Source organism: Lagopus leucura, unplaced genomic scaffold, assembly GCF_019238085.1.
Source record: "Lagopus leucura isolate 7727_CA_CO unplaced genomic scaffold, USGS_WTPT01 Super-Scaffold_100033, whole genome shotgun sequence".
NCBI classification, from domain to species: Eukaryota; Metazoa; Chordata; class Aves; order Galliformes; family Phasianidae; genus Lagopus; species Lagopus leucura.
In genome coordinates, this window is record NW_024962282.1 from 6,027,724 (window position 1) to 6,049,456 (window position 21,733).

At 61.5% G+C, this 21,733-nt stretch overlaps 7 protein-coding genes across 10 annotated transcripts; 6 read left to right on the plus strand and 1 right to left on the minus strand.

Annotated features, from left to right (window-relative positions):
- Positions 1 to 1,008: 1,008 nt before the first annotated feature.
- LOC122185779 (formin-binding protein 4-like) lies at positions 1,009 to 4,434 on the plus strand (the record flags this gene model as incomplete). The annotated part of the gene is made up of 8 exons (XM_042881855.1): positions 1,009 to 1,125; positions 1,400 to 1,533; positions 1,850 to 1,947; positions 2,497 to 2,675; positions 2,979 to 3,209; positions 3,315 to 3,836; positions 3,926 to 4,083; positions 4,255 to 4,434. Coding segments are annotated over 8 exons (1,530 nt in total), but the record flags the coding sequence as incomplete, so codon positions are not given.
- Positions 4,435 to 4,491: 57 nt separating this feature from the next.
- Positions 4,492 to 8,222, plus strand: LOC122185826 (cytosolic carboxypeptidase 2-like). Its single transcript, XM_042881976.1, has 11 exons — positions 4,492 to 4,754; positions 4,842 to 5,082; positions 5,176 to 5,394; positions 5,481 to 5,582; positions 5,659 to 5,809; positions 5,886 to 6,653; positions 6,720 to 6,882; positions 6,965 to 7,091; positions 7,209 to 7,306; positions 7,376 to 7,473; positions 7,547 to 8,222. The coding sequence occupies exons 1-11, from the start codon at positions 4,725 to 4,727 to the stop codon at positions 8,208 to 8,210; spliced, it is 2,661 nt and encodes an 886-aa protein (XP_042737910.1). The 5' UTR covers positions 4,492 to 4,724; the 3' UTR covers positions 8,211 to 8,222.
- A 230-nt stretch (positions 8,223 to 8,452) lies between these two features.
- Positions 8,453 to 11,116, plus strand: MTCH2 (mitochondrial carrier 2). Its single transcript, XM_042881998.1, has 13 exons — positions 8,453 to 8,590; positions 8,717 to 8,801; positions 8,879 to 8,985; positions 9,059 to 9,085; positions 9,154 to 9,207; positions 9,283 to 9,340; positions 9,450 to 9,501; positions 9,585 to 9,644; positions 10,130 to 10,223; positions 10,298 to 10,342; positions 10,417 to 10,484; positions 10,753 to 10,828; positions 10,912 to 11,116. Exons 1-13 carry the CDS (start codon positions 8,504 to 8,506, stop codon positions 10,996 to 10,998), a joined length of 900 nt encoding a protein of 299 aa, XP_042737932.1. The 5' UTR covers positions 8,453 to 8,503; the 3' UTR covers positions 10,999 to 11,116.
- Positions 11,117 to 11,734: 618 nt separating this feature from the next.
- On the plus strand, positions 11,735 to 13,820 carry NUDT8 (nudix hydrolase 8). Of its 4 annotated transcripts, XM_042882007.1 has the most exons (5): positions 11,735 to 11,966; positions 12,066 to 12,198; positions 12,554 to 12,704; positions 13,258 to 13,335; positions 13,415 to 13,507. In XM_042882007.1, the coding sequence occupies exons 1-4, from the start codon at positions 11,746 to 11,748 to the stop codon at positions 13,329 to 13,331; spliced, it is 579 nt and encodes a 192-aa protein (XP_042737941.1). In that variant the 5' UTR covers positions 11,735 to 11,745; the 3' UTR covers positions 13,332 to 13,335; positions 13,415 to 13,507. The 4 variants fall into 4 exon arrangements, with proteins under 4 accessions (XP_042737941.1, XP_042737940.1, XP_042737937.1 ...); XM_042882006.1 differs by lacking the exon at positions 12,554 to 12,704 and having other exon boundaries at positions 13,415 to 13,820; XM_042882003.1 differs by lacking the exon at positions 12,066 to 12,198 and having other exon boundaries at positions 12,518 to 12,704; positions 13,415 to 13,820.
- Positions 13,821 to 13,825: 5 nt separating this feature from the next.
- Positions 13,826 to 16,558, minus strand: NDUFV1 (NADH:ubiquinone oxidoreductase core subunit V1). Its single transcript, XM_042881985.1, has 10 exons — positions 16,450 to 16,558; positions 16,296 to 16,378; positions 16,040 to 16,210; positions 15,263 to 15,446; positions 14,999 to 15,188; positions 14,708 to 14,920; positions 14,466 to 14,632; positions 14,312 to 14,393; positions 14,094 to 14,239; positions 13,826 to 14,008 (listed from the first exon to the last, which is right to left on the minus strand). The coding sequence occupies exons 1-10, from the start codon at positions 16,507 to 16,509 to the stop codon at positions 13,925 to 13,927; spliced, it is 1,380 nt and encodes a 459-aa protein (XP_042737919.1). The 5' UTR covers positions 16,510 to 16,558; the 3' UTR covers positions 13,826 to 13,924.
- A 5-nt stretch (positions 16,559 to 16,563) lies between these two features.
- On the plus strand, positions 16,564 to 20,059 carry CABP2 (calcium binding protein 2). Its single transcript, XM_042882001.1, is given in 8 exon segments — positions 16,564 to 17,078; positions 17,080 to 17,133; positions 17,603 to 17,758; positions 17,892 to 17,922; positions 19,180 to 19,314; positions 19,402 to 19,508; positions 19,587 to 19,734; positions 19,879 to 20,059. Coding segments are annotated over 8 exon segments (807 nt in total). The 5' UTR covers positions 16,564 to 16,928; the 3' UTR covers positions 19,905 to 20,059.
- A 350-nt stretch (positions 20,060 to 20,409) lies between these two features.
- CDK2AP2 (cyclin dependent kinase 2 associated protein 2) lies at positions 20,410 to 21,704 on the plus strand. The gene is made up of 4 exons (XM_042882019.1): positions 20,410 to 20,479; positions 20,785 to 20,861; positions 20,965 to 21,097; positions 21,188 to 21,704. Exons 1-4 carry the CDS (start codon positions 20,410 to 20,412, stop codon positions 21,253 to 21,255), a joined length of 348 nt encoding a protein of 115 aa, XP_042737953.1. The 3' UTR covers positions 21,256 to 21,704.
- The last annotated feature ends 29 nt before the right edge of the window (positions 21,705 to 21,733 follow it).

The following is a 21,733-nucleotide window of genomic DNA, read 5'->3' on the forward strand; positions in this document are numbered from 1 at the left end:
AAAAAAAAAAAAACAAAGCCTGTGGCAAGGATCGTTTTCATTGGCTGCTGCGTCCCAGCCGGCTGCTGGAAGCCTGTTAAAGTGTCACATTTGCTGTCACCTTTTCTTCTGGTGCTGGAGGTGCTCTGTGTGATGGACTGTGTGCCGTAGCGTGGTGATTTCACGTGCAGGATCCCTTTAGCGCTGTTGGAGGAATGCCAGCTCCTTGGGTAACTCGTTCCGTTCGCTTCGTCGGTTCGGGGTGATTCTCTTCAGCCTGGTTTGTAGGAGATCCTGCGCTGCGGAGCCGTCCCCTGATTTGGGATCTTCCTGCCTTCTCCGTAGGGACTGCAGTGCGGGAATTTGTTTCCCTGCCTTGGGCTCCTTTAACACAGCTCATCAGCCCGGTCCTGTTGTTGGCTTTGGGAACTTTCCCAGGTCTCTTCTGAAGAACGATGGAAAATGAAATGGTTTCAGAGTCCTCGAAGCAATTGTGATGTCCCTCGGAGGGATCTCTGCTGCACTCTTTGCTTCCCAGCTCACCCCATGCTTTCAGATTGCTCCCCCGGGGCACGGCCCTTCATAGAGCTCCCTGTGAGGTGCTGGGGTTGAGCCGTGCTCACTGTGGGCTGGATTATAATGCAGACGCTGCCTCAGCTCAGGAGTAAATCTAGAGCTGGTGCCTTTCAGCACCCTCTGGAAAGCAGCAATTTACAAAGGCTGAAAAACGCGTCCTGGCCCATTTCCTTTGGGAAGCGCTTAAAGTCTTTGATTATTTAGCGATCTGTTTGCTCTGCTGTGACGCCGTGGCCTTCGGCTGATTTGGAGCTGGGAGCTGCTAGGAGTAGGGAGCGGTCCCCAGGAAGCAGCAGAGGCTGCAGGAGGGGCGGGCTGGGCGGAGGGAGCGACCAGCACAGGAGCAGAGCATGCTTCCTCACCGCGGGACTGCAGCGGGACCCCAGGGACGTCCGCAGTAGGCACAGCAGCCCGGCGACGGCACCCGAGCGCGGCTGCTGACTCTTCCCCCTTTCTCCCTGGCAGTTTCAGATCGGAGAGCTCGCAAACACTCTGACTAGTAAATTGGAGTTCCTGGGCATCAACAGACAATCTATCTCCAACTTCCACATGTTGCTGTTGCAGACAGAGGTAACCGAGCCTTCGCCCCTTGCTCCGGCCTTCCGTCTCCAAGCGGATCCCGCTGTGCGCCGCTGAGCGCTGCGCGAAGCTCGTGGCTCCGGCGCCGCAGGGCCCATCCTCGGTGGGGTGCGAGCATGGCTTTGCGCAGAGGCGGGCTCCTCCTCCCCGCCCCCCCGCGCCCCCGGCCCGGAGGGCGCCCCGCCCCGCCCGCGGCCCCCCCCCGGGGGGTGGGGGGCCCCCCCCCCCCCCCTCAACGGCTTCCCCCCGGTTCTTGCCCCTCTAGACCCGCATTGCAGACTGGCGAGAAGGTGCTCTCAATGGAAACTACCTCAAACGCAAACTCCAAGATGCAGCCGAACAGCTAAAACAATACGAAATAAACGCCACCCCTAAAGGCTGGTCCTGCCACTGGGACAGGTACGCCCTCTTCTACCTTTCTCACCTTTCATCTCTGACATCTCAGACATGATTTGTGACCATCACCACCTGACGACGCGGCGCCGTCCCTCTTGGAGACTCCATTAGCGGTGCTGGGCAGGCAGAGCAACTTGCGGCACTTTCAGAGTTTGAGCCGGCCGCCAAATGGGAGAAATGCAGAGCGAGTGCTCAGTGCTTTGAGACGGAGCCGATCCACTGTTTGGACAGAGCTGGTGGCACTCTCACGAGTGTAAAGCGCTGCTGCGTTGGGCGGGCCTGGGGGGTCGCGCATGCGAGAGCTCTGTGAACTTTGCAGGATCTCTGGATCACCTCTTCTGACCAACAGCTCTGACAAAGGACAAACTTCAACTCATCGCCGGAATGAAGAACAAGATTTCTGTCTCCTGCCAGCAGGTCAGACCCAAACATTTCTTTGTCTATTTGGCTTTCTCAATTAATTTTCCTTTATTTGAAATCTTTGCTCTTTTGTTTTTCAGCTCCCAGATCTGCTCCCTTTCTCTAGCATTCACTGTATGTTTGACACCAAGAGTATCATAAAAGCGACCTCCACGCACCGCGGGGTTGGGGGCAGCCGCTACTCACTGGGCTGTTCCCTGGTGCCCCTTCTTGGAGGGGCAACTTTAAGCCGAGGTGGCGGCTCAAAGTCCCGGTGCTAGTGCGACGTGGCTCTGCTGCACGCTGGCCCGCTCTCAGCCCTCCCCTCCCTCGGAGCAGGGGGCTTGGGGCAGTGCTCACGGAGCCAGCGGGGCCGCTAGCTTGGAACAAGCTGGCTTGGGCCTCTCCTGCCTCTATCCTCAAAGTTGTTTGTCGCGTTTGGGAGCAGCAGCCCAGCTGCAGAGGGTCTTCCCTGCGAGAGCACACTGCTGTCGTGGGCGGGCCTGCCTTGGAGTGTTGCTGTGTGGGAAGGGAATGTAAAGCTTTGTTTTCTTTCTTGTGATTTAGGGAGCATAGGCGCTATTTCTATGTTAACGAGCACTCAGGAGAGTCACAGTGGGAGTTCCCCGACGGAGAGGATGAAGATGAAGGACAGCAGAGCGTCGACAGAAAAGCTGACGATCCTCCCAAACCACCTCCCAAAGAGAAAGGAGAGCATCCCGCCGATGCCACTGAGAGTTCAACAGGTATGGCGTGGGGATAGGAGGAGGAGGGGGGAGTTCGGTGTGGCACTCCCAGCCCTAGGAGCGGGTCCCCGTCTGTGCAGCGGTGGCGGTAGCTTTAGGTGAGCCTCCCTGTTCGGCAGCAGGGCCTTGGAAGGAGGCAGCACGCACCCGTGCTGGCAGCGGAGCGGCAGCGTGGTCAGTAGCCTGGGTTTTCAAGCCTGTGTCACTATGTATTCTTCAGGCTCCCTTTGTAAAGAACCCTTCTCAGGCCAAGTCCCTGCTACGTCTCTCATGCCGCTCACTCCATTTTGGACTCTGCTTCAGTCCTCTGTCCCGGTCCTCCAACCTCCCTTGCCTTTGGAAATGCCTCCGCCGCCTCCGCCTCCACCTGACTCGCCGCCACCGCCACCACCGCCCCCACCACCTCTTGGAGAAGATGGCGAGATCCAGGAAGTGGAGATGGAAGACGAGGGGGGCGAGGAGCCGCCTGCCCCGGGGACGGAGGAAGATGCTCTGCTCAAGCCTCTCCTACGCCCAGCTGTCAGCAGGAGCCAGGTGAGCAAAGCTGGGCCACGCTTGGTGTCTCCAGCTAGCAAGCCGTGACCCCATTGAGCCCTATAGGTGCCGTCTGAGTTCCCAGCCCAGTGCTTTCCATTGCAGGGCGCTGCCGAACCCAGCCCTGCCCTGCTACTCTCCGCCAAGCCCCAGAAGCGGAAAGCCACAGAGATGAACGCGGAGCTGATGCAGCGAACGGCCACCATCGGCAGCTGCCCTGTCATCTACAGCCAGCCCTTGATGGCCACTGGCAAGTACCAGCCTTCGCCTGTGCCCCTCGCCTCCCTGAGGCCACGCCAGCGCCTGCAGGGCGACATGCAGAGCCGTGCCAACCTCCGCCTGCCACCGGGACATGCAGTCCCTCAGCCGTCCAGCATGGCCATCCAGCCCGGCTACTTGGGTGTGACAGCACCCGCTGCACCATCCGTCATGAGCTACTCCGAGTGCACCGTGCCTGCTGGCCTTGCTGCTGTGCCACCGGCCCCAGCACGCGGCTCCCTGCCTGCCACCAGCACTACTGAGCATCCGCCTCCCCCACCTCCACCCCAGACACCTCCACCTCCCACACCCAAAGCGCCGCCGCCGCCAGATAAACCTGAAAAGCCAAGGAAGGGGAGGAAGGAGAAGGTAGGAGGACGCTCCTGGGCTGTTATGTTGCCCGTGAGCCTGCTGTCCTGATGATGTGCCTAACTGCAGCCCATTTAATTCCTTTGCAGAGCAAGAAGGGCAAAACAAAGATGCCATCACTGGTGAAGAAGTGGCAGAGCATCCAGCGGGAGCTCGATGAAGAGGAGAACTCCAGCTCCAGTGAGGAGGACCGGGAGACAACGGCGCAGAGGCGCATTGAGGAGTGGAAGCAGCAACAGCTGCTCAGGTATGGACACAGGAGCTTTGGCACGGAGCACTGCTGTCAAGAGCCGTCTCCTCATCCCCTTTAGAGGCAGGGAGTGTGATCTGGAGTCTCTGGCTGGGGGAGAGAGTGGTGGGGAGAGTATCCCTTTGCATCACCTGAGTGGCAGGCTGACACCCTGCTTTGTCCTTGCAGTGGCATGGCGGAGAGGAACGCCAACTTTGAAGCGCTGCCAGAGGACTGGAGAGCACGGCTGAAGCGGAGGAAAACTGCATCTAGCACGTGAAGTGTACACGCGGCGCTGTTTTTTACAGTTGTACAGTTTGGAGCCCTTTATGACTCAACTGTTGTCCAATAAATTGTAGCAGTTTGGGATGTGCCGTCTGCTTGAAGGGCAAGAGGGACATTGGGGGTTCACGTGGTTGGGGTGACATCTGTGGGCTGGGGCTGGAGTGTCACCTGCAGTGTGGAAACGAGGGCCCTGCCATGGCACTGCTCCCCTCAGTGTTCACCAGGGCACAGTGAACAACACGGTCCTTCTGGCTCCTTTCCCAGCTCCAGCCGCCTGGGACCGCCCCATCTTTCCCCACTGCCAACGGTCACTGAGCAACCGCGTCTGGGAACAGGAGAAGGGGATACGAGAGGGTTGAGTGCCTCTCGAAGCCATGTGGCTCCTGAGGCACCTCACTGCCCAGGTTGGGGGCTGCCAGGGGGATTGGGAGGAGGACTGGTGGCTGCCAGCCCTGGGAGTGAGCAGGCCCTGATGGCACCGTTCTGCCCAGGCTGTCCCTGAGCCCTACGACAGCTTCATGCACGACCACCTGTGCTACTACGGCTACTTCAAAGGTGAGCTGCGTGTCACCTTGTACCCCGGGCTGTGGGACCCCCTGGTTGAGCTCCAGCAGTGCTCTCCCAAAGGCCATAAGACAGCCAGCCAGCAGAGCTCTGTGTCTCCATGGGGACACACCGAATGCCACTGTGCTGACTCTGGCACCCAGCAGTGTGTAGGGAAGGACCCAAACTGTGAGTAAAACCCCCAGCACCAGGCTGCAGCACTCCTGGTGGGGTAACGGGTGCTTTGGGGTTGACACCAGGAGCGTTCTCCAACCTTTCCAGCCCGTGCTGTCTGTTCTCTGCTGGAACTGCACCATGGGGCTGGGAGCCCCCCAGCTCATTCTGCAGCCCCCAGGGCCCCGCAGTTGGTCCCATTGCAGGGCTATGGGTCACTCAGGGAGCCACGGGCTCTCTTTGCCCTTCCCTCGGCACGAGGGCCCCTTCCTGCTCCCCGGTGGCCCATTGAGTGCGAGGTCATCAAGGAGACCATCAAGCACATCGGTGAGGTAGCACTCTGCCTTTTCCTATCCTTGTCCCCATGCCCAACCACTGTGATGATAATGGGGTGTGTCTCCATCCCTCCCCAGAATGGATCCCCCCTGAACCAGAACCCTTCTGCCAGCCCATGGACCACCACTGGCTGCCAAGGGCTGAGCAGCAGGGCACTGTTGTCTACCAGCTCAGCCCAGGTAGTGCCCAAGGGTGCTGCTCACCCCCTCCTCATCCCTGTGCTATCACCGGGGTGCTGAGCCCAGCTGTTCCCAGTGCCCTCAGGCTCCTGCTTCACCCGTGCTCGGGCTGGGGGGGCCCCAGGCCCCCTTTCCTCACCAGCCGCCGCCCTGGAGGACTCCCAGGACAACACGCTGCTGTTTGAGTCGCGCTTTGAGTGTGGCAACCTCCAGAAAGCAGTCAAGGTGTAAGAGTGGTGATGGGGATGGGCAATGGGAACAGTGGCATGCCCAGTGCCAAAGTGTGGTCCTTCTGCCCACCAGGGGCCCCTATGAGTATGTGCTGACACTGCGGCCAGACCTGTACACCGCCAAGCACACCCAGTGGTTCTACTTCCGTGTGCAAAACACACGGAAAGACACCGTCTACTGTTTCACCATTGCCAACCTGGCGAAGCCCAAGAGCCTCTATGGCAAGGGCATGTGCCCACTGTTCTACTCACAGAAGGATGCCCAGAGCCGTGGCATCGGCTGGCGCCGCGTGGGCACCAACATCCGCTACTACCGAGGGAACAGCGGGGAGGAGCCGGCTGCCTTCTGCCTGTCCTGGAGCACCTGCTTTCCCCATGACAGCGACATGTGCTACTTTGCCCACTCGTACCCCTACACCTACTCGGACCTGCAGCGGTACCTGCGGACAGTGATGGGTGATCCAGCACGCTCACAGTACTGTGTGGTGCGGGCACTGTGCCGCAGCCTGGCTGGTAACATCGTCTACATGCTCACCATCACTGCGCCGTCCGGTGGTGCAGCCAAGCGGGCGGTGGTGCTGAGCGCCCGCGTGCACCCTGGGGAAAGCGGTGGCTCCTGGGCCATGCAGGGTTTCCTCGATTTCATCCTCAGCGCTGCTCCTGACGCTCATCTCCTGCGCCAGCTCTTTGTCTTCAAGGTGGTGCCCATGCTCAACCCCGATGGGGTGGTGGTGGGCAACTCCCGCTGCTCTCTGGCTGACCGTGACCCCAATCGAGCCTACGGGACTGGATCTCGGTGCTCCTTTCCGGCCATCTGGCACCTGCGAGCCATGGTGGAGAGGTGAGGTCAGCGGTGCACGGGCGGCCAGTGGGGTGTTGGCTGCTGTATCCTGACAGGTACCTGCAGGCTCTTGGTGGAGCAGGAGGTGGTGCTGTATTGTGATTTCCACGGGCACAGCCGCAAGAACAATGTCTTCATGTATGGCTGCGATGGTGGTCGGAACGGCTCTGAGACACGGTTGCAGGAGCGCATCTTCCCGCTGATGCTAAGTAAAAACGCGCCTGACAAGGTGGGCTTGGCATCTGGTGATCTGCATTGGGCAGCATCGTGGTGACGTGGGTTGCTGTCATGGTGCCTCCATGGGGCTGCAGTTCTCCTTCTCCAGCTGCAAGTTCAAGGTGCAGAAGAGCAAGGAGGGGACGGGCAGGGTGGTCATGTGGCGAATGGGCATTGCCAACAGCTACACCTTAGAGGCGGCCTTTGGCGGCTCCACGCTGGGTGAGGGACAGTGCTGGGGATGGAATCACTCAGAAACACAATTCCAGCCATAAGGACAGGCTCTGGGGCCTGGTGAGGGATGCAGCCACTCGTTTTGTTGTCCTATCTCCCCCACAGGTGGGAGGAACTCACACTTCACAGTGGAGGACCTCAAATCTTTGGGCTACCACCTCTGCGACACACTGCTAGACTTCTGTGACCCCAATCCAGCTAAGGTGTGTGGGTGACTGCAGCCAGCAGCAGCCCCACACGGCAGTGACAATGACACTGGCTCCATCGCACAGTTCCAGCAGTGCCTGGCAGAGGTGGATGCATTGCTGCGTCCGCGGCTGGGCTCCGGTCAGAGCTGGAGTGACATCGCCGCCTCACAGCTGGAGTCCAGGTGTGTCCCGGTGGTGCCATCTGTGGAAACAGTGACCATGGCAGTGGCTGCAGTTGTCTTCTCCCTCACACAGCACCAGCGGCTCCGATAGCTCCGTGTCTGATGGGTCCCTAGAGAGGAGGGAGAGCCCCTGCAGACAGAAGGAACAAGATGCCAGGGTGGCACTTGGCCGGTTGCAGCTGAGGAGGAGAAAGCAGTTACGGAGCCACAGAGTGAGGAATGCCATGTACAGGCCCAATGGCACCCAAAGGAGTCATGGTGGTGACCCGGTGAGAGTGGCTCAGTGTGGTTCTGCCTGCCACAGTGGGACTCGGAGGGCCTGCAGCCCTGCTTCTGTGCTCCAGCAGACACAGTCATGCTCCCCCGTGCCCCTATCTGTCCCTGTCCCCACACGAAGAGGCTGTGGGGCAGCGGAGGAGTTGCACAGAGCTGTCCCCACTGCACACACAGCAGTATGCCACCACCACACCGCTGTGAGAGCCACACGGATGGAGGGGTATGTGACAACCACAGGGCACCGCTGGGCACCACGGAGTGCCATCGCTGCCACCACCACCACCGCCCCCATCACCACCACGGCCACCAGCACAGGTACTGCTTCTTCACGGGCAGGCCGAGTGCGACCTTCCTCACGGGGCACCACAGCGGCGCTGTCCCCGAGCATGGCCACTGCTGCTGGCTGCGGGAGGTGGCCCGGCCTCACAGCGGCGCGCTGCTCCGCCTGCACTCGGCATTAAAGGCAGCTTTGTTGTGGCAGTGCCGTGTTTGTGTCGCACCGTGTCCCACGGGAGGAGAGAGGGGAGACGGGCTCTCGAGGGCCAGCTGCCATGGTGTCACTTCAGGCCCCGTCGCCATGGCGACAGCTCGAGCCCGCAGGCATCGACGCCGCATCTCAAGCCACAAGGGTGGTGCAGGCCTCGTTGCCGTGGCGACCAGACCGGAAGTGGGCTGAGAGAGCGCCGGAAGTCGCTGCAAGGCGGAAGCGGAAGCGGTGGAGGTGTCCTTTGGGCCGTGGCGCCGGGGCGGCAGCATGGCGGACGAGGCTTCGCAGGTGCTTCTGGGCTCGGGGCTGACCGTGCTCTCGCAGCCTCTCATGTACGTGAAGGTGCTGGTGCAGGTAAGGGGGTGCCGGGGCGGCGGTGCTCGGCTGTGGCATAGCGCAGCGGTACGGGGAACTTGGGGGAATGGCACAGAGAGTGGGCCCGAGGGGGCCGTGGGGACCGTCCGTGCTCTCACGCCGCAGGTGGGATACGAACCACTGCCGCCCACCCTGGGCAGAAACATCTTCGGCCGCCAGGTCTATCAACTTCCAGGCCTCTTTGCCTATGGTGAGTTCCACAGCGCAGCCCCATCCGGGTGCTGTGGGCACACGGTGGGGCTCTGACGCTGCCCATCTCTCCTTCAGCCAAACATATCGTGAAAGTGGATGGCAGAGCGGGGCTTTTCAAGGGCCTCGCCCCCCGTCTCTGCTCCAGCGCCATTGGCACCGTGGTGCATGGCAAAGTGCTGCAGGTACTGTGCCCCCTGTGTGCCTTCGTTTGCAGCTGCTGGTGGGTCACTCCTGACCGTGTGCTTCTCTCCACAGCGGTACCAGGAGGCTGAGAAGGCTGAGGTATGTGAGGGCTTTTAGGATGAGGTTTGTGTTTCAAGGGCTTTCCTCATGCTTTTGTCTCTCTCCAGCTAGGAGCCAGCAAGAAGGAGCCTGTGTCCTCACTGGAACAGGTGCTGAAGGAGGTGAGAGGAAGGAGGGTGCTGCAAGGTTTCCCCCTGCCCTCTTTCCCTGCCTCTGACAGCTCTTCTCTCCTCCAGACTTCCCGAGAGATGGTGGCTCGCTCTGCTGCCACCCTCATCACCCACCCCTTCCATGGTACGTACCCCTGCAGTTGACTGTAACCACCACTGTGGCTCTGTGGGCATCATGGTGGCAGCCTCAGTGCCATCCCACTGTGCCATGCTGATCTCAGCTCTGCCCACAGTGATCACCCTGCGATGCATGGTGCAGTTCATTGGCAGGGAGACCAAGTACAGGTACGGGGGGCAGCCACAGGGTGCCATGTCCCCGTGACCCTGCTTGGTGTGACCAGTGCCCTCTCCTTTTCTTCCTGGCACAGCGGAACACTAAGCGCCTTCACCACGATTTACCGAGAAGAAGGCATCCTGGGGTTCTTCGCGTGAGTGCTGTGTGCTGGGGGCGGTGGGGGTCTTTCCACTAAACCCACAGACCTTGGGCATTGCTTCTTGCTTTGTTTTCCCATTTTCTTGCTCACCATTCTTCATAGTGCTCTGCTTTCATTTTGGTATGTGGGACCAAAAAGATGTACTCCTTGGGCAAGCTAATGGCTTGTAATCACAGTGCCTGCCGCGTGTTCATAGAACCACTGAATGGTTGCGTTGAAAGGGGCCACAAAGGCCCCCAGCAGATTATGCTGCCCAGGGACCCATCCAGGCTGGCCTTGGGCACCTGTAGAGATGGGTCACCCACACCTTCCTTGTGTAATCTGTTGTGTGGCTGTTGTTTGGTGCCTGGGGAACCATAAAACCGTGCTTGAGCCACTCATTATTTCCTGAGTATCCACATTCCTGAGGCTGTGAGCTCTTCCATTGAGTGAAGATCTGCTGTTTCCTGTTCCTAAACTCTCTGCCTCTTCCCTTCCAGCGGCCTTGTTCCCCGGCTCCTCGGAGACATCCTCTCACTCTGGCTCTGCAATATGCTGGCCTACCTCATCAACACATATGCGCTGGAGAACGGGGTATGGGCTCTGTGCCTCAGGGGATGCTCAGGTCCCTGCTTTGGATGGGACTCACAGTGCCTTCCTCCCCCCAGGTCTCTATGACAGAGATGAAGAGCTATTCGCAGGCAGTCACCGGGGTGAGTACAACCCGCAGGTACGTGTTGGCACGCTCGTGGTGTTTCCCACTGAGCAGCCCTGCTCTGCCTTGCAGTTCTTTGCCAGCATGCTGACGTACCCCTTCGTGCTGGTCTCCAACCTGATGGCTGTCAATAACTGCGGGTGAGCGCACTGCCACCACCACCTCCCTCGTCTCCCACACTCGCCATGTGTGCTTGTGATCCATGTGAGGTGTTCCCAAAGGAAGCTCCCAAAGGGCAAGAATGGTTTCCACCCCCCCAGGGCTGAGCAGGCGCATCTGTGGGGAGGTGCGGGGTGGGAGCTGGAACCTCAGCAGTGTTACAGATGGAGCTCAGCCCTGTGCAGAGCCGGGGAATGATGGGTCCTACATCGCCCCTGGGTGGAAATAACACAGTGCTCTCCTTACCAGGCTAGCTGGGGGCCTGCTCCCCTATGCACCCACCTACTCCTCCTGGCTGGACTGCTGGAGCCAGCTGCACAAGGAAGTAAGCGCCACGATGCTATGGGGCTGCTATAGGGCTAAGGGCAGCCCTGAATGACCCCCAGGCTGATACTCGTTCTGTTGCAGGGCAACATGAGCCGAGGGAACAGCCTGTTTTTCCGCAAGGTGCCCACAGGAAAGCGATATGTGTGGGATGAGAGGAGGTTCCGCTGAAGGTGGGAGCGGAGCCATAAACCCATGCTAGTCTCTACTGAGAAGGAATTATGAGAGAGTGGTGATTTCTATACTTTTTTTTTTTTTTTTTTAATCATTTAATTTTGAGCGATGAAAATATCTGTGTGAGAGTGTCTATTGTGGGGCTGTGGGCTTTCTTGGGGGGGGGACGACCCTGCCCTGCCTTGCTCTGCTCTGCCCTGCCCTGCTCTACCCTGCCCTGATCTCCAGCATTCCAAGGAGGCTTGTACACACTGTGCCAAGGTTGTGGGGCAGGAGTGTTCAGGAGTGTACCAACAATCCTAATGTGTTCAGGCACACGTTAGGGTTGTTGGTAGGGCTGTGTGCCCAGCAGGGTTGCTGCAGTCCTCTTGTCCCAATTATACATCCAGCAGCAGCAGCATATTACACCTGCTTGTGGGGTTGCACACCTTGCAGGGGAGGTATAGTTCCACAGATCAAGCTGCACACCCAGTGCCAGGGTTGCACCCCTGCCGGCAGTGTTACACCCCCGGTGTGCGGGCTGCACGCCTGGCTATGGGATTGCGTACCCAGGGGGAGTTGCTGCACGCCCAGTTGTGAGGCTGTACACTTCGTGACCGCCTTGCTCGCCTATCTGGGGCACCGCACACCCCATAATCACGTCGCACAGCCGCTGGGAGCGCTGCAGCCCCGGGGGGGGCGGTCCCTCCCTCCCTCCCTCTCTCCCTTCCTCCTTTCCTCCCTCCACCCCGGAGCGGCGCAGCCATGCGGGTGGGCAGCTGGGCGCGGGGAGTTACGCACCGCGTGACGCTGTGCGGGGGCACGGAGCGGCGGTGCCGGCGACTACTGGCGGAAGGGGCGGCGGGGGGAGGCGCGGAGGCTGGGGCGGCCGTGCTGGTGCCGCTGTGCTCCGTGCGGGGCCGCCCCGCGCTGCTCTATACGCTGCGGTGCAGCCGTCTGCGCGGGCCCTACGGCGGCGATGTGAGGTAGTGAGGGGGGACTTGGAGGGGCGGGGTCGTGGAGTGGGGGTCCCCCCTACCGGCCCTGCCGCCGCGCCGCCCCCCCCCCCCCCCCACCCGTTGCAGCTTCCCCGGGGGGAAACGGGAGGCGGCGGACGGCGGAGCGGAGGGCACCGCGCTGCGAGAGGCGCGGGAGGAGCTGGGGCTGAACCTGCGGGAGGAGAGAGTCTGGGGCCGGCTGCGAGAGCTGCCCGACAGGGTACGGAGCGGGGACACAAAGGGGGATAGAATGGGGATCAAAGGGCACGGGGACAGAGGGACGGCACCGGGACCTTGGGGATAGCGCAGAGACATGGGGACAGAACGGGGACATGGCACAAAACAGGGACGTGGAGACAGCACAGGGACATGGGGGCGTGGACAGAACGAAGGGTGGGGACAGTGCACAGGGGCAGAATGGGGACAGGGTCAGTGCAGGGACACCGAGGACAGAATGGGGATGTGGGGATAAACTGGGGTCGTGGGAACTGCAATGGAGCATGGGGACGTTGGGTACAGAATGGTGGCATAATATACAGAAGGGCATTGTGGACTGAATGGCGATGTGGGGACAGAATGGTGATGAGGACAACGCTGGGACATGGGGACAGTGTGGGGAATATTCGGAAAAATGCAGAGATGGCAAAGGAACGTGGGGACGGAACGGGCACATGGGACGTGTCTGTGCTAGAGAGCGTTTTGACGTTGAGCTCGGGGCTGGCAATGGTAAGTTGAGAAGAGCAACAGTCCCCATGTCTATCACTGTCAACAGGGTGACATCAGGAACAGCACGGGGACACAGGTGGTGTGGTGGGGTTAGAAGCACTTCTGGGGATGTGACAGGGCCGTGGGGATCGGGTGACACAGGACTGGGAGATGGGGTGGGGTAATTGGGAAGAAAGTGTAATTGGGGGCACTGAGGACACCGTGTGGCTGGGAAATGGAACAGAGGTGACTGGGGCCAAGGTGAAAGGGACGCTGGAGACACAGTGGAGACGTGGTGAGATCGGTAAAATTGGTGGGAATACAGGGATGGAGTGTCTGGGGACAGGAGCACTGGGGCTAAGGGAGGATGGGGCTGGGGAACTGGGTGACAGGATGGGGTCAGCAGAGCAGTGGAGACACATGGATGGGTGTGGGGTGGCTGGGGATAGGGCAGCAGGGACATGGTAGGCAGAGGCTGAGGGTTTGGGATAGGACATGTGGGGATGGGGAAGTGAGGGGGCTGCAGCACAGTGGCATTTGTCACCCTGTCTTTCTGCCACATGCTCCCTGCCAGCACGGGATGCTTGTGGTCCCTGTGGTGGCCAACCTGGGACCCCTGGAGGACCTGACACTGTCCCCAAACCCTGACGAGGTGGGTGACCCCCTACCCTTTGTGCCCTTCCCTGCTGTGACCCACGTGCGTCCCCCAACTCTCTTCTGGCTTCTGCAAGGTGGCAGAGGTCTTCACACTGCCTCTGGAGCACCTCCTGCAGGAAGAGAACCAGGGCTACACCCATTTCCGCACTGCGGGTCGCTACGGCTACACCCTGCCTGTCTTCCTCAACGGCCCCCACCGCATCTGGGGGCTGACAGCCATCATCACTGAGCTGACGCTGGAGCTGCTGGCACCCAACTTGTACTGCAGAAAGACCCACGTGCCTGGCCATGGCATCACTGCTCCCCAAAAAAGGGCTTGAGCTGCATATTGAAGGAGCCGAGGCTCTGAGGGTGAGGGGTTTGGGGCTGGAAGGTTTTGGGGTGGAGGGTGGCATGGTTTCACCACTGTCCCCTTCTCTGTGCCATTGCACCCATGGTCGATGTTTCACGTTGTGATTTTAGTAAAAAGCCATGTTTCAAGCCGCTTCAGTTACAGCAGTGTTTATTAAGGAGCTCCAAGAGTGGGCTAGAACCCACTGGGAGCAGCAAAGTGTGGTGCCACTGCTGCCACCACCCCGACCTCCTCATGCTGAGGCCACTCGTGCTTTGGCCTCTCCAAAGCGCCGCATCCTGTCCTCCAGTTCTGGCCGAAAGTGGCGGATGAGGCCCTGGGTTGAGCAAACAAAGCAGAGTCAGTGAGGCTGAGAGCTAAGCCCCTGAGGTCCCGCTGCCATCCCAGAGCCCTGCACCCACCTGCACGGGCCACGCGGCACCATCACCCAGTGCACAGATAGTGTGGCCCTCAATCTGCTTGCTGATCTCCCACAGTGCATCAATCTCAGCTGTCTGTGCGTCTCCCTGCACGAAGCGTGCCATCACCTTGTTCATCCAGTCAACACCTGTGGGGACAGGGACACGGTGACAGGCCCTGTGATGCAGTGACAGACCCTGTGGCACAGCCCCACGCTTACCTTCCCGGCACGGGGTGCATTGCCCACAGCTTTCGTGCTTGTAGAACTCGATGAGACGAGCGATCGCTTTGACGATGTCAGTCTGAGGAGGAAGGGGACAATCAGGGGACACTCATTCAGGGGAGGGGCAGCCTGGGGAGGGCTCACTCTGTACCGATTTATCCATGACAATGACGGCAGCCGTGCCAAGCCCGCTCTGCGCCTGCACCAGGGAATCAAAGTCCATCAACACAGTCTCACACACTGACTTTGGGAGCAGTGGGGTGGAGGAGCCCCCCGGGATGACAGCCAGCAGGTTGTCCCAGCCACCACGGACACCCCCTGCCAAAAAAAGAGGGGACACAACTGAGCCAGGCCCGACAGGACCATCCCGTTGGGTTTGAGCGTGGTGCTTACCAGCATGCTTCTCAATGAGTTCCTTCATTGGCACTGACATCTCCTCCTCCACTGTGCAGGGGTGGTTGACGTGGCCGGAGATGTTGAAAAGCTTTGTCCCGGAGTTGCGCTCACGCCCAAAGCCAGCAAACCAGGCACCGCCACGCCGGCAGATGGTGGGGGCCACAGCCACCGTCTCCACATTGGCCACGGTGGTGGGACAGCCAAAGACTCCTGTAGGGAATCAGAGCTGTGAGTGGTACCGGAGGGAATTAGTGGAGTGGAGATGGGCAGAAGGGCTCCAGCACGTACCCACGTCAGCAGGAAAGGGAGGCTTGAGGCGCGGCTTGCCCTGCTTGCCCTCAATGGACTCGATGAGCGCTGTCTCCTCGCCACAGATGTACGCCCCAGCACCCCTCACCACGAAGACATCAAAGGCATAGTCAGAACCACAGGCATTCTTCCCCAGAAGCCCAGCCTCATATGCTTCCCTGATGGCCACCTGCGGAGGGGACAACAGGTAGATAGCAGCAGGGGATGTCCCCATGTGTGTTCCACTGCGTCCGTGGCACCCACCTGCAGATTGGAGGCCTCATTGTAGAACTCGCCGCGGATGTAGATGTAGGCGGCACGAGCGCCCATGGCACGGCCGGCCACCAGGCAGCCCTCCACCAGCTTGTGTGGGTCGTGCCGCATGATCTCACGGTCCTTGCAGGTGCCTGGTTCCCCCTCATCTGCGTTCACTACCAGGTACTTGGGTCTGACAGGATGCGGTGTCAGTGTCAGCACCCCGTCCCATCTCCCAGCTCCATATATCCATGTTCCCGGTGTTCCCTCTGTTCCATCTCCCTACTCCCCCATCCCTGCCCCCGCCACGTTCCTGGTGTCCCTAAGTAATCCCATCCCCTCTCAGCCCCCTCCAACTTCTCTCTCTTCTTAGCGCCCCTATTACTTTGCTACTAATTTGCCTGTACCCCCACCCTATCTATGCCTGTACACCCTGCACCCCAATGTTGCTTTGTTCCCAATCACCCCAGCCCCATCTCCTAGTCATATGATGTCCCCTGTAATTCCTACTCTTGTGTCCCCAGATCTCCCTGTCCTCACTCTCTGCTGTTCCATCTCCCAACCTTGTGTCCCCAGTGTCTTTGTCCCTAGACACGCCTTTCCCATCTCCCAAGCTGTGTCCCCTGCTCCCCATGTCCCTGTTCCCAAGCAGTCCTGTCAGCCCTCAGCCCCTTCCCTCCCTGACCCTCCAGCATCCCTGTCACTGCATCACCCCATCCTCTCAGCCCCATCCTCTCTGCATCCTCCACATCCTTGCCCTGCCCACCCCTTCTCCTCAGCACCTACCTGCCATCAGGCGGCTTGTTCATGAAGCTCCACTTGAGGCCGGTGGGGAAGCCGGCCCCCCCGCGGCCCCTCAGCCCCGAGGCTTTGATCTCACCCAGGATCCAGTCGACGCCCTTCAGCAGGATCTCCTTAGTCTTGTACCAGTCGCCCCGCCGCAGCGCTCCCTGCAGCCTGCGGGCACGGAACGGCGGCTGTGAGCACCCGCAACCCCCGCAGCCCATGTTTCTCTCCCACGCTCCCGGTCCCCGCTGCCCACCTCCACTCGTGCCGCCCGTAGAGGTTGGTGAAGATGCGGTCCTCATCCTTGAGAGAGCCGAACTGCGTCTTTTTCGGCGCTGTCTGGGGGGAAGGGAGGAGCTCAGCGCGGCCCCGGGCTCGGAACCAGGCTGAGCGGTCGGTCCAGCGCTTACCGAGAAGCCGGCGGCGGCGGCGGGGAGACGACGCAGGGCCCTCAGCTGCCAGGCAGCCATGGCGCTCCGCCGCCACCTTCAGGCGCCCCCAGCTGCGTCGCTCGGATGTGGCGTCATCGGAGAGCGCCGCGGCGCGCTGTGATGACGTCACCGAAGCCGGCCGTGGGTCAGGGGGCGCGGAGGCGGTGGTGGGGTTTGCACCGCACTGTGGGGTCTGTGGATGCTGCGGCTTTCCCGCGGCCAACCCCGCGCTCCAAGGCCACGGCTCCGTGCTCGGGGACCCCTGCAGCCCTCTCCCCGGCTCTGGGACCCCGGTTCTCCCGTCCCCGGGCCCCGCAGCGCTCCCACTGCGGGCCCCCGCGGTCTCGTTGTCCGGTGTCAATGTCTCGGCTCGTGTATCCCAGCCGCCGGATACGGTTTCCCCGCTGCAATCTCACCCCGGCACTGGGGGATCGGATTCGGAGCCTGGAGGGAGGGTAATGAGCCCTGAGCACCGGGCAGGAGTCGTCATGTTCCTGTTCATCCGCAGCCCCCAGCGCCGCGTCCCCGGCAGCCCACTGCCCTCCCCCTGCCGAGCCCCCCCGGGGGTGAAACGGGGCCGCCGCAACCCCCGGGGGCACCGGAGTGCTGGGGGGGGGGCGGCGGAGCACCGAGGAGCCCCAGCTGCCCCTCACTTCCAGGCAGGTAATGGGGCTGGGCAGCTAATTGGGGGGAATGGGGAGGACTTGAAGGGGTGACGGGTGGGGCAGTTACACCGTCCCCCCTCAAGGGGAACAGCTGGGCGGCTCCCCCACATCTGGAGCGGCGTGGCCGAGCAGGGCATAATCCGGGGGATTATGTGTGTGTGTGCGGGCAGCGTGCAGCCCCCCCGCCTCGCCCTGCATATCCCGAGATATTCCATAAAAACCGTAAATCCCCACGCAGCCTCTGTTACTATAAAAAAACCCCGTCCTGGCGCGGCCGGGCCAGAGCGGCAGCCCCCCAGGACTGCGCCAGGCGGCCCCCCGGGGGGACCGGTTATGCCTGGGCACCCCTGGCCATGGGCAACTGCACCAAGACCCCTGAGAGAAGGCTCTCCAAGGTAAGGCTGAAGTGCAGGGGGGTGCTCGGGGGCTGTGCTGGGCTTATTACTGCCCTCTGGCTCTGCCTACAGGACGGGAAGCAGCGCTCCGGCCCCCCTGGTCCCCAGGATGGTGAGGAGCTGGCAGAGGCTGCGCAATCACCACCGCTGCAGAGCTACTCAGTGCTGCATGGGCTTGTGGGGCCGGCGTGCATCTTCCTCCGACAGAGCATTGCCATCACACAGCTGGTATGTGAGCATTATACCCCCCTGGGGTGCATCCCGGTCCTCTGGGATCACTGCTCCCACAGCTGCCCACTGGTGTGGATTTGGGGTGGCTGTGTGGAGGGAGCCGTCCTCCAGCCTGCATTCTTTTTGCCAGGACCGGGAGCTGCGGCCGGAGGAGATTGAAGGTGAAGTGTAGGGATGTGTCCCTAGGCTGGGTCCTTGTGGGGCTAGGGGTGCTGCTCCGGTGTAGGGTCTCACCCATTCCCGTTCCCCTTGGTCCCCATCCCAGTTCCCATCTTGCCACCCATCCTGTTTGATCCCTGTCTCTCCACATGTTCCTCTCAGTTTCTGTCCTGGTCTCCATCTTAGCACCTGTTCCCCTCACTTTCCATCCCTGTTTCTGTCTTTCTACCTGTTAATCTTAGTCCCCATCACAGCACTTGTTAGTGTCAGTCCCCATCCTGGCCTCTATCTCACCACCCATTCACCTTCATTCCAATCCCAGTCCCCATCTCTCCATACATTCCCCTCAGTCCTCATCTCACCACCCATTCCTCTTGGTCCTCATCCCAATCCCTATCTCAGCACCTATTCTACTGGGTCCCCATCCCAGTCCCCATTGTGCCATCTATCCTGCTTGGTCCCTGTCTTGATACCCATTCCCCTTAATTCCTATCCCAGTCCACATCTTGCCACACATTTCCCTTTGTTCCCATCTCACCACCTGTTCCTCTCAGTCCCGATTCCAGTCCCCATCTTGGCACCTCTTCTACTGCGTCTCTACCCTGGTCCCCATTGTGCCTTTTATTCTGCTGTATCCCCATCTTGCAACTTGTCCTACTCAATCTTCATCTCGCCACCCGATCCCCTTGTTCCCCATCCTGGTCGCCATCTCAGCACCTCTTCTACTAGATCCCCATCTCAATCCCCATTGTGCCACCTATCGCACTCAGTCCCCATCTTGACACCCGTTTCCTTGGGTCCCCATCCCAGTCTCCATCTCAGCACCCATTCCCCTTAGTCTTCATTCTGGTCCCCATCTCTCTGCCCACTCCCATCAATCCCCATCCCGGCCTTCCCCCTCTCAGCACCCATTCCATTCAGTCCCCATCCTAGTTCCCATTATGCCACCCATCCCACTGAGTCCTCATCTTGACACTCATTTCCTTGAGTCCCCATCCCAGTCTCCATCTCAGCACCTGTTCCACTGGCTTCCTATTCCATCGCCCATGTTCTCAGTGTGCCACCGTTCCTGCTCGGTCCCCATCTTGGCACCTGTTCTCTGCAGTTCCCATTCTGGTCCCTGTCTCATCACCTGTCCCTCAGTCCCTGTCTGAGTGCCTGTTCCCTTCATCCCCACCTCGCCTCTTGTCCTGCCCCCACCTGTGGGGTGCCCCCAGGGCTGTCCCTGGGTGTCACTGTTCTCCCTGCTCTGTCCCCAGAGCTGAAGCAAGCCTTCAAGGAGTTTGACAAGGACCGTGATGGCTACATCAGCTACAAGGACCTGGGCGAGTGCATGCGCACCATGGGCTACATGCCCACCGAGATGGAGCTCATTGAGCTGTCCCAGCAGATCAGTAGGTGCCGGGGCAGGGGGAGGAATCCCACATCCGCATGGTGGCACCACCCCCGCTGACCTGCTTCCCCCCTTGGTCCCCTAGCAGGCGGCAAAGTGGATTTTGATGACTTTGTGGAGCTGATGGGCCCTAAGATGCTGGCAGAGACGGCGGACATGATCGGGATCAAGGAGCTGCGCGACGCCTTCCGCGAGGTGAGGGGGTGTGGACAGCAGGGCTGGGGGGACACAGTGCTGGGAGCACAGTGGTGATGCTGGGTCCCCCCGGGGCAGTTCGACACCAATGGGGACGGGCAGATTAGCATGGCGGAGCTGCGGGAGGCCATGCGGAAGCTGCTGGGGCAGCAGCTCAACTACCGTGAAGTGGATGAGATCCTCAAGGATGTGGATCTCAACGGGGACGGCCTGGTGGACTTTGAAGGTAATGGGGGTGAGGGTGAAGGGGGGGGCGCCCCCCCCCCACCCCCGCCTTCTTGGGGCCCCCCCCCCCCCACCCGGGGGGGGGGGGGGGGGTGAGTCCCCATTGCCAGCTTTATTTGGGGGTTAATGCTGTGGTTCTTTGCAGAGTTTGTGCGGATGATGTCGCGCTGAAGGGCCGGGAGCCGCCGCCGTGCCTTACCGGGAGGAGGAGGGGAGAAGGTCTCCCCGGGCCTGTGCTCCGGGGGGGGGTGGAGCCCTGATCGTCGCCCCCTGGGGTCGTGGGTTCGCAGCTTTGCCGGTTCCTAATGAAGCTCTGTGCCGTCGGGTGCCGTGTGCCCGTCCATTGAGTGCCGGGGGAGGCCTCAGGCCCTCGCGGCGGGGGGGCGGGGGAGGCAAATGGGGGAGCAGGACGCCGCGCGTCTCCATGGTGACGAGAGCACGGCGCGCCGTGTTTGCGTATTGGCGGCGTGCGGGTCGTGACGTCATCGCCGCGCCCCGCCGAGAGCGCAGACCGGCTCCTTTCGGGCCGCCGACCAATCAGCGCCGCCGGACCGCGCCGCCCGGCCAATCAGTAGTTAGGAGGCGGTAGGGGGGCGCCCCGCTCGGCCGCTCGCTTCCGTCTTCCCCACACGGCGGCCGACGCTCGGTACGGATTGCCGCTCGGAGCGGTGCGGGGATGTCCTACAAACCCATCGCGCCCGCCCCCAGCGCCAGCCCCGCCCCGGGGCCCGCCGCCACGGCCGCCGGTGAGAGGAGCCCCCGGGGGGCGGCGAACCGGGGGTAGAGCGGGGGTGGGGAAAGAAGGGGACTTAAGGAGAGGCACGAGGCCCGAGCGGGGCGGCGGGACCTGAGCAGGGCGTGGAGGAGAGGGACGGGGACTGAGGAGGGGGCGCGGGGAGTCAGGGGCTGAGGGAGGGAAAGGACGGCGCCTGTGGGCGGCCTGAGGAGAGCCGGGCTTGAGGGGGTGACAGGGCCTGAGGAGGAGGACGGGGCCCGGAGGAGGGCCGGACCCCGACTGAAGGAGGGCCGGACCCGGTGTCGCTCCCCGCAGCTCCCAGCGTCCCCTCGCCGTCCGCCTTCCGCCCACTCTTCAACGACTTCGGGCCGCCCTCCATGGGTTATGTGCAGGTGAGGCCGCGGGGCAGGGGCAGACGAGGGGAGGGCGGTGTGGGGCAAGGCTTAGCCCCCCCCTTCTCCTCCGTCTTCCCTCCCCCCGTGCCTCCCCTGTCAGGCAATGAAGCCGCCCGGCGCGCCGGGCTCGCAGAGCACCTACAGCGACCTTCTGTCTGTCATCGAGGAGATGGGCAGGGAGATCCGGCCCACCTACGCCGGTAGCAAGAGCGCCATGGAGCGACTCAAGCGGGGTACAGAGCCGGGGGGTGGCCCTCTGTGTACCTCCCCTCCCCCCCAGCCCGGACCTCGGTGCCTTACTTCATGTCGTCCCCCCCCTTCAGGGATCATCCACGCGCGGGCGCTGGTGCGGGAGTGCTTGGCCGAGACAGAGCGCAATGCCCGCACGTGACAGCCGCCCCCCGCCCCCCCGAGCCCCGCCGGTGGCTCCCCCCGAGCGGGGCCACCCCCGGGGCTCCCCTCCCTCTCCTAGCCTTCCAGCTTTTATAAATAAAAGACGTGTTGCATCCCTCCCTTAAAGAAAATGCGCCTTCCAAAAAAAAGGAATAACGCAAATTTCCCCGAATATACCGCTCCGTTTTAATTTCCCGGTCCGCCGCCCCCCCGCCTCTGACGTCCCCTCTGATGTCACACCCCCCCCCCCTCGCTGTACCACCTCCTGACGTCAGCGGGCGCCCCCCACGCCGTGACGTCACAAGGCTCGGGGACGGCTCAGAGCGGCGCAGGTTCGGAAGGGGCTGAGCGCAGCCGAAGGGAACCGAAAGGAGCCGAAGGGTTACGGAAAGAGACGAAGGGAGCCGAGCGCGCGGCCGAGCGGGCGGGGGGCGCGTTGCTATGGCAGCGGGGAGGGCCCGGCCGAAGCGGGCCGG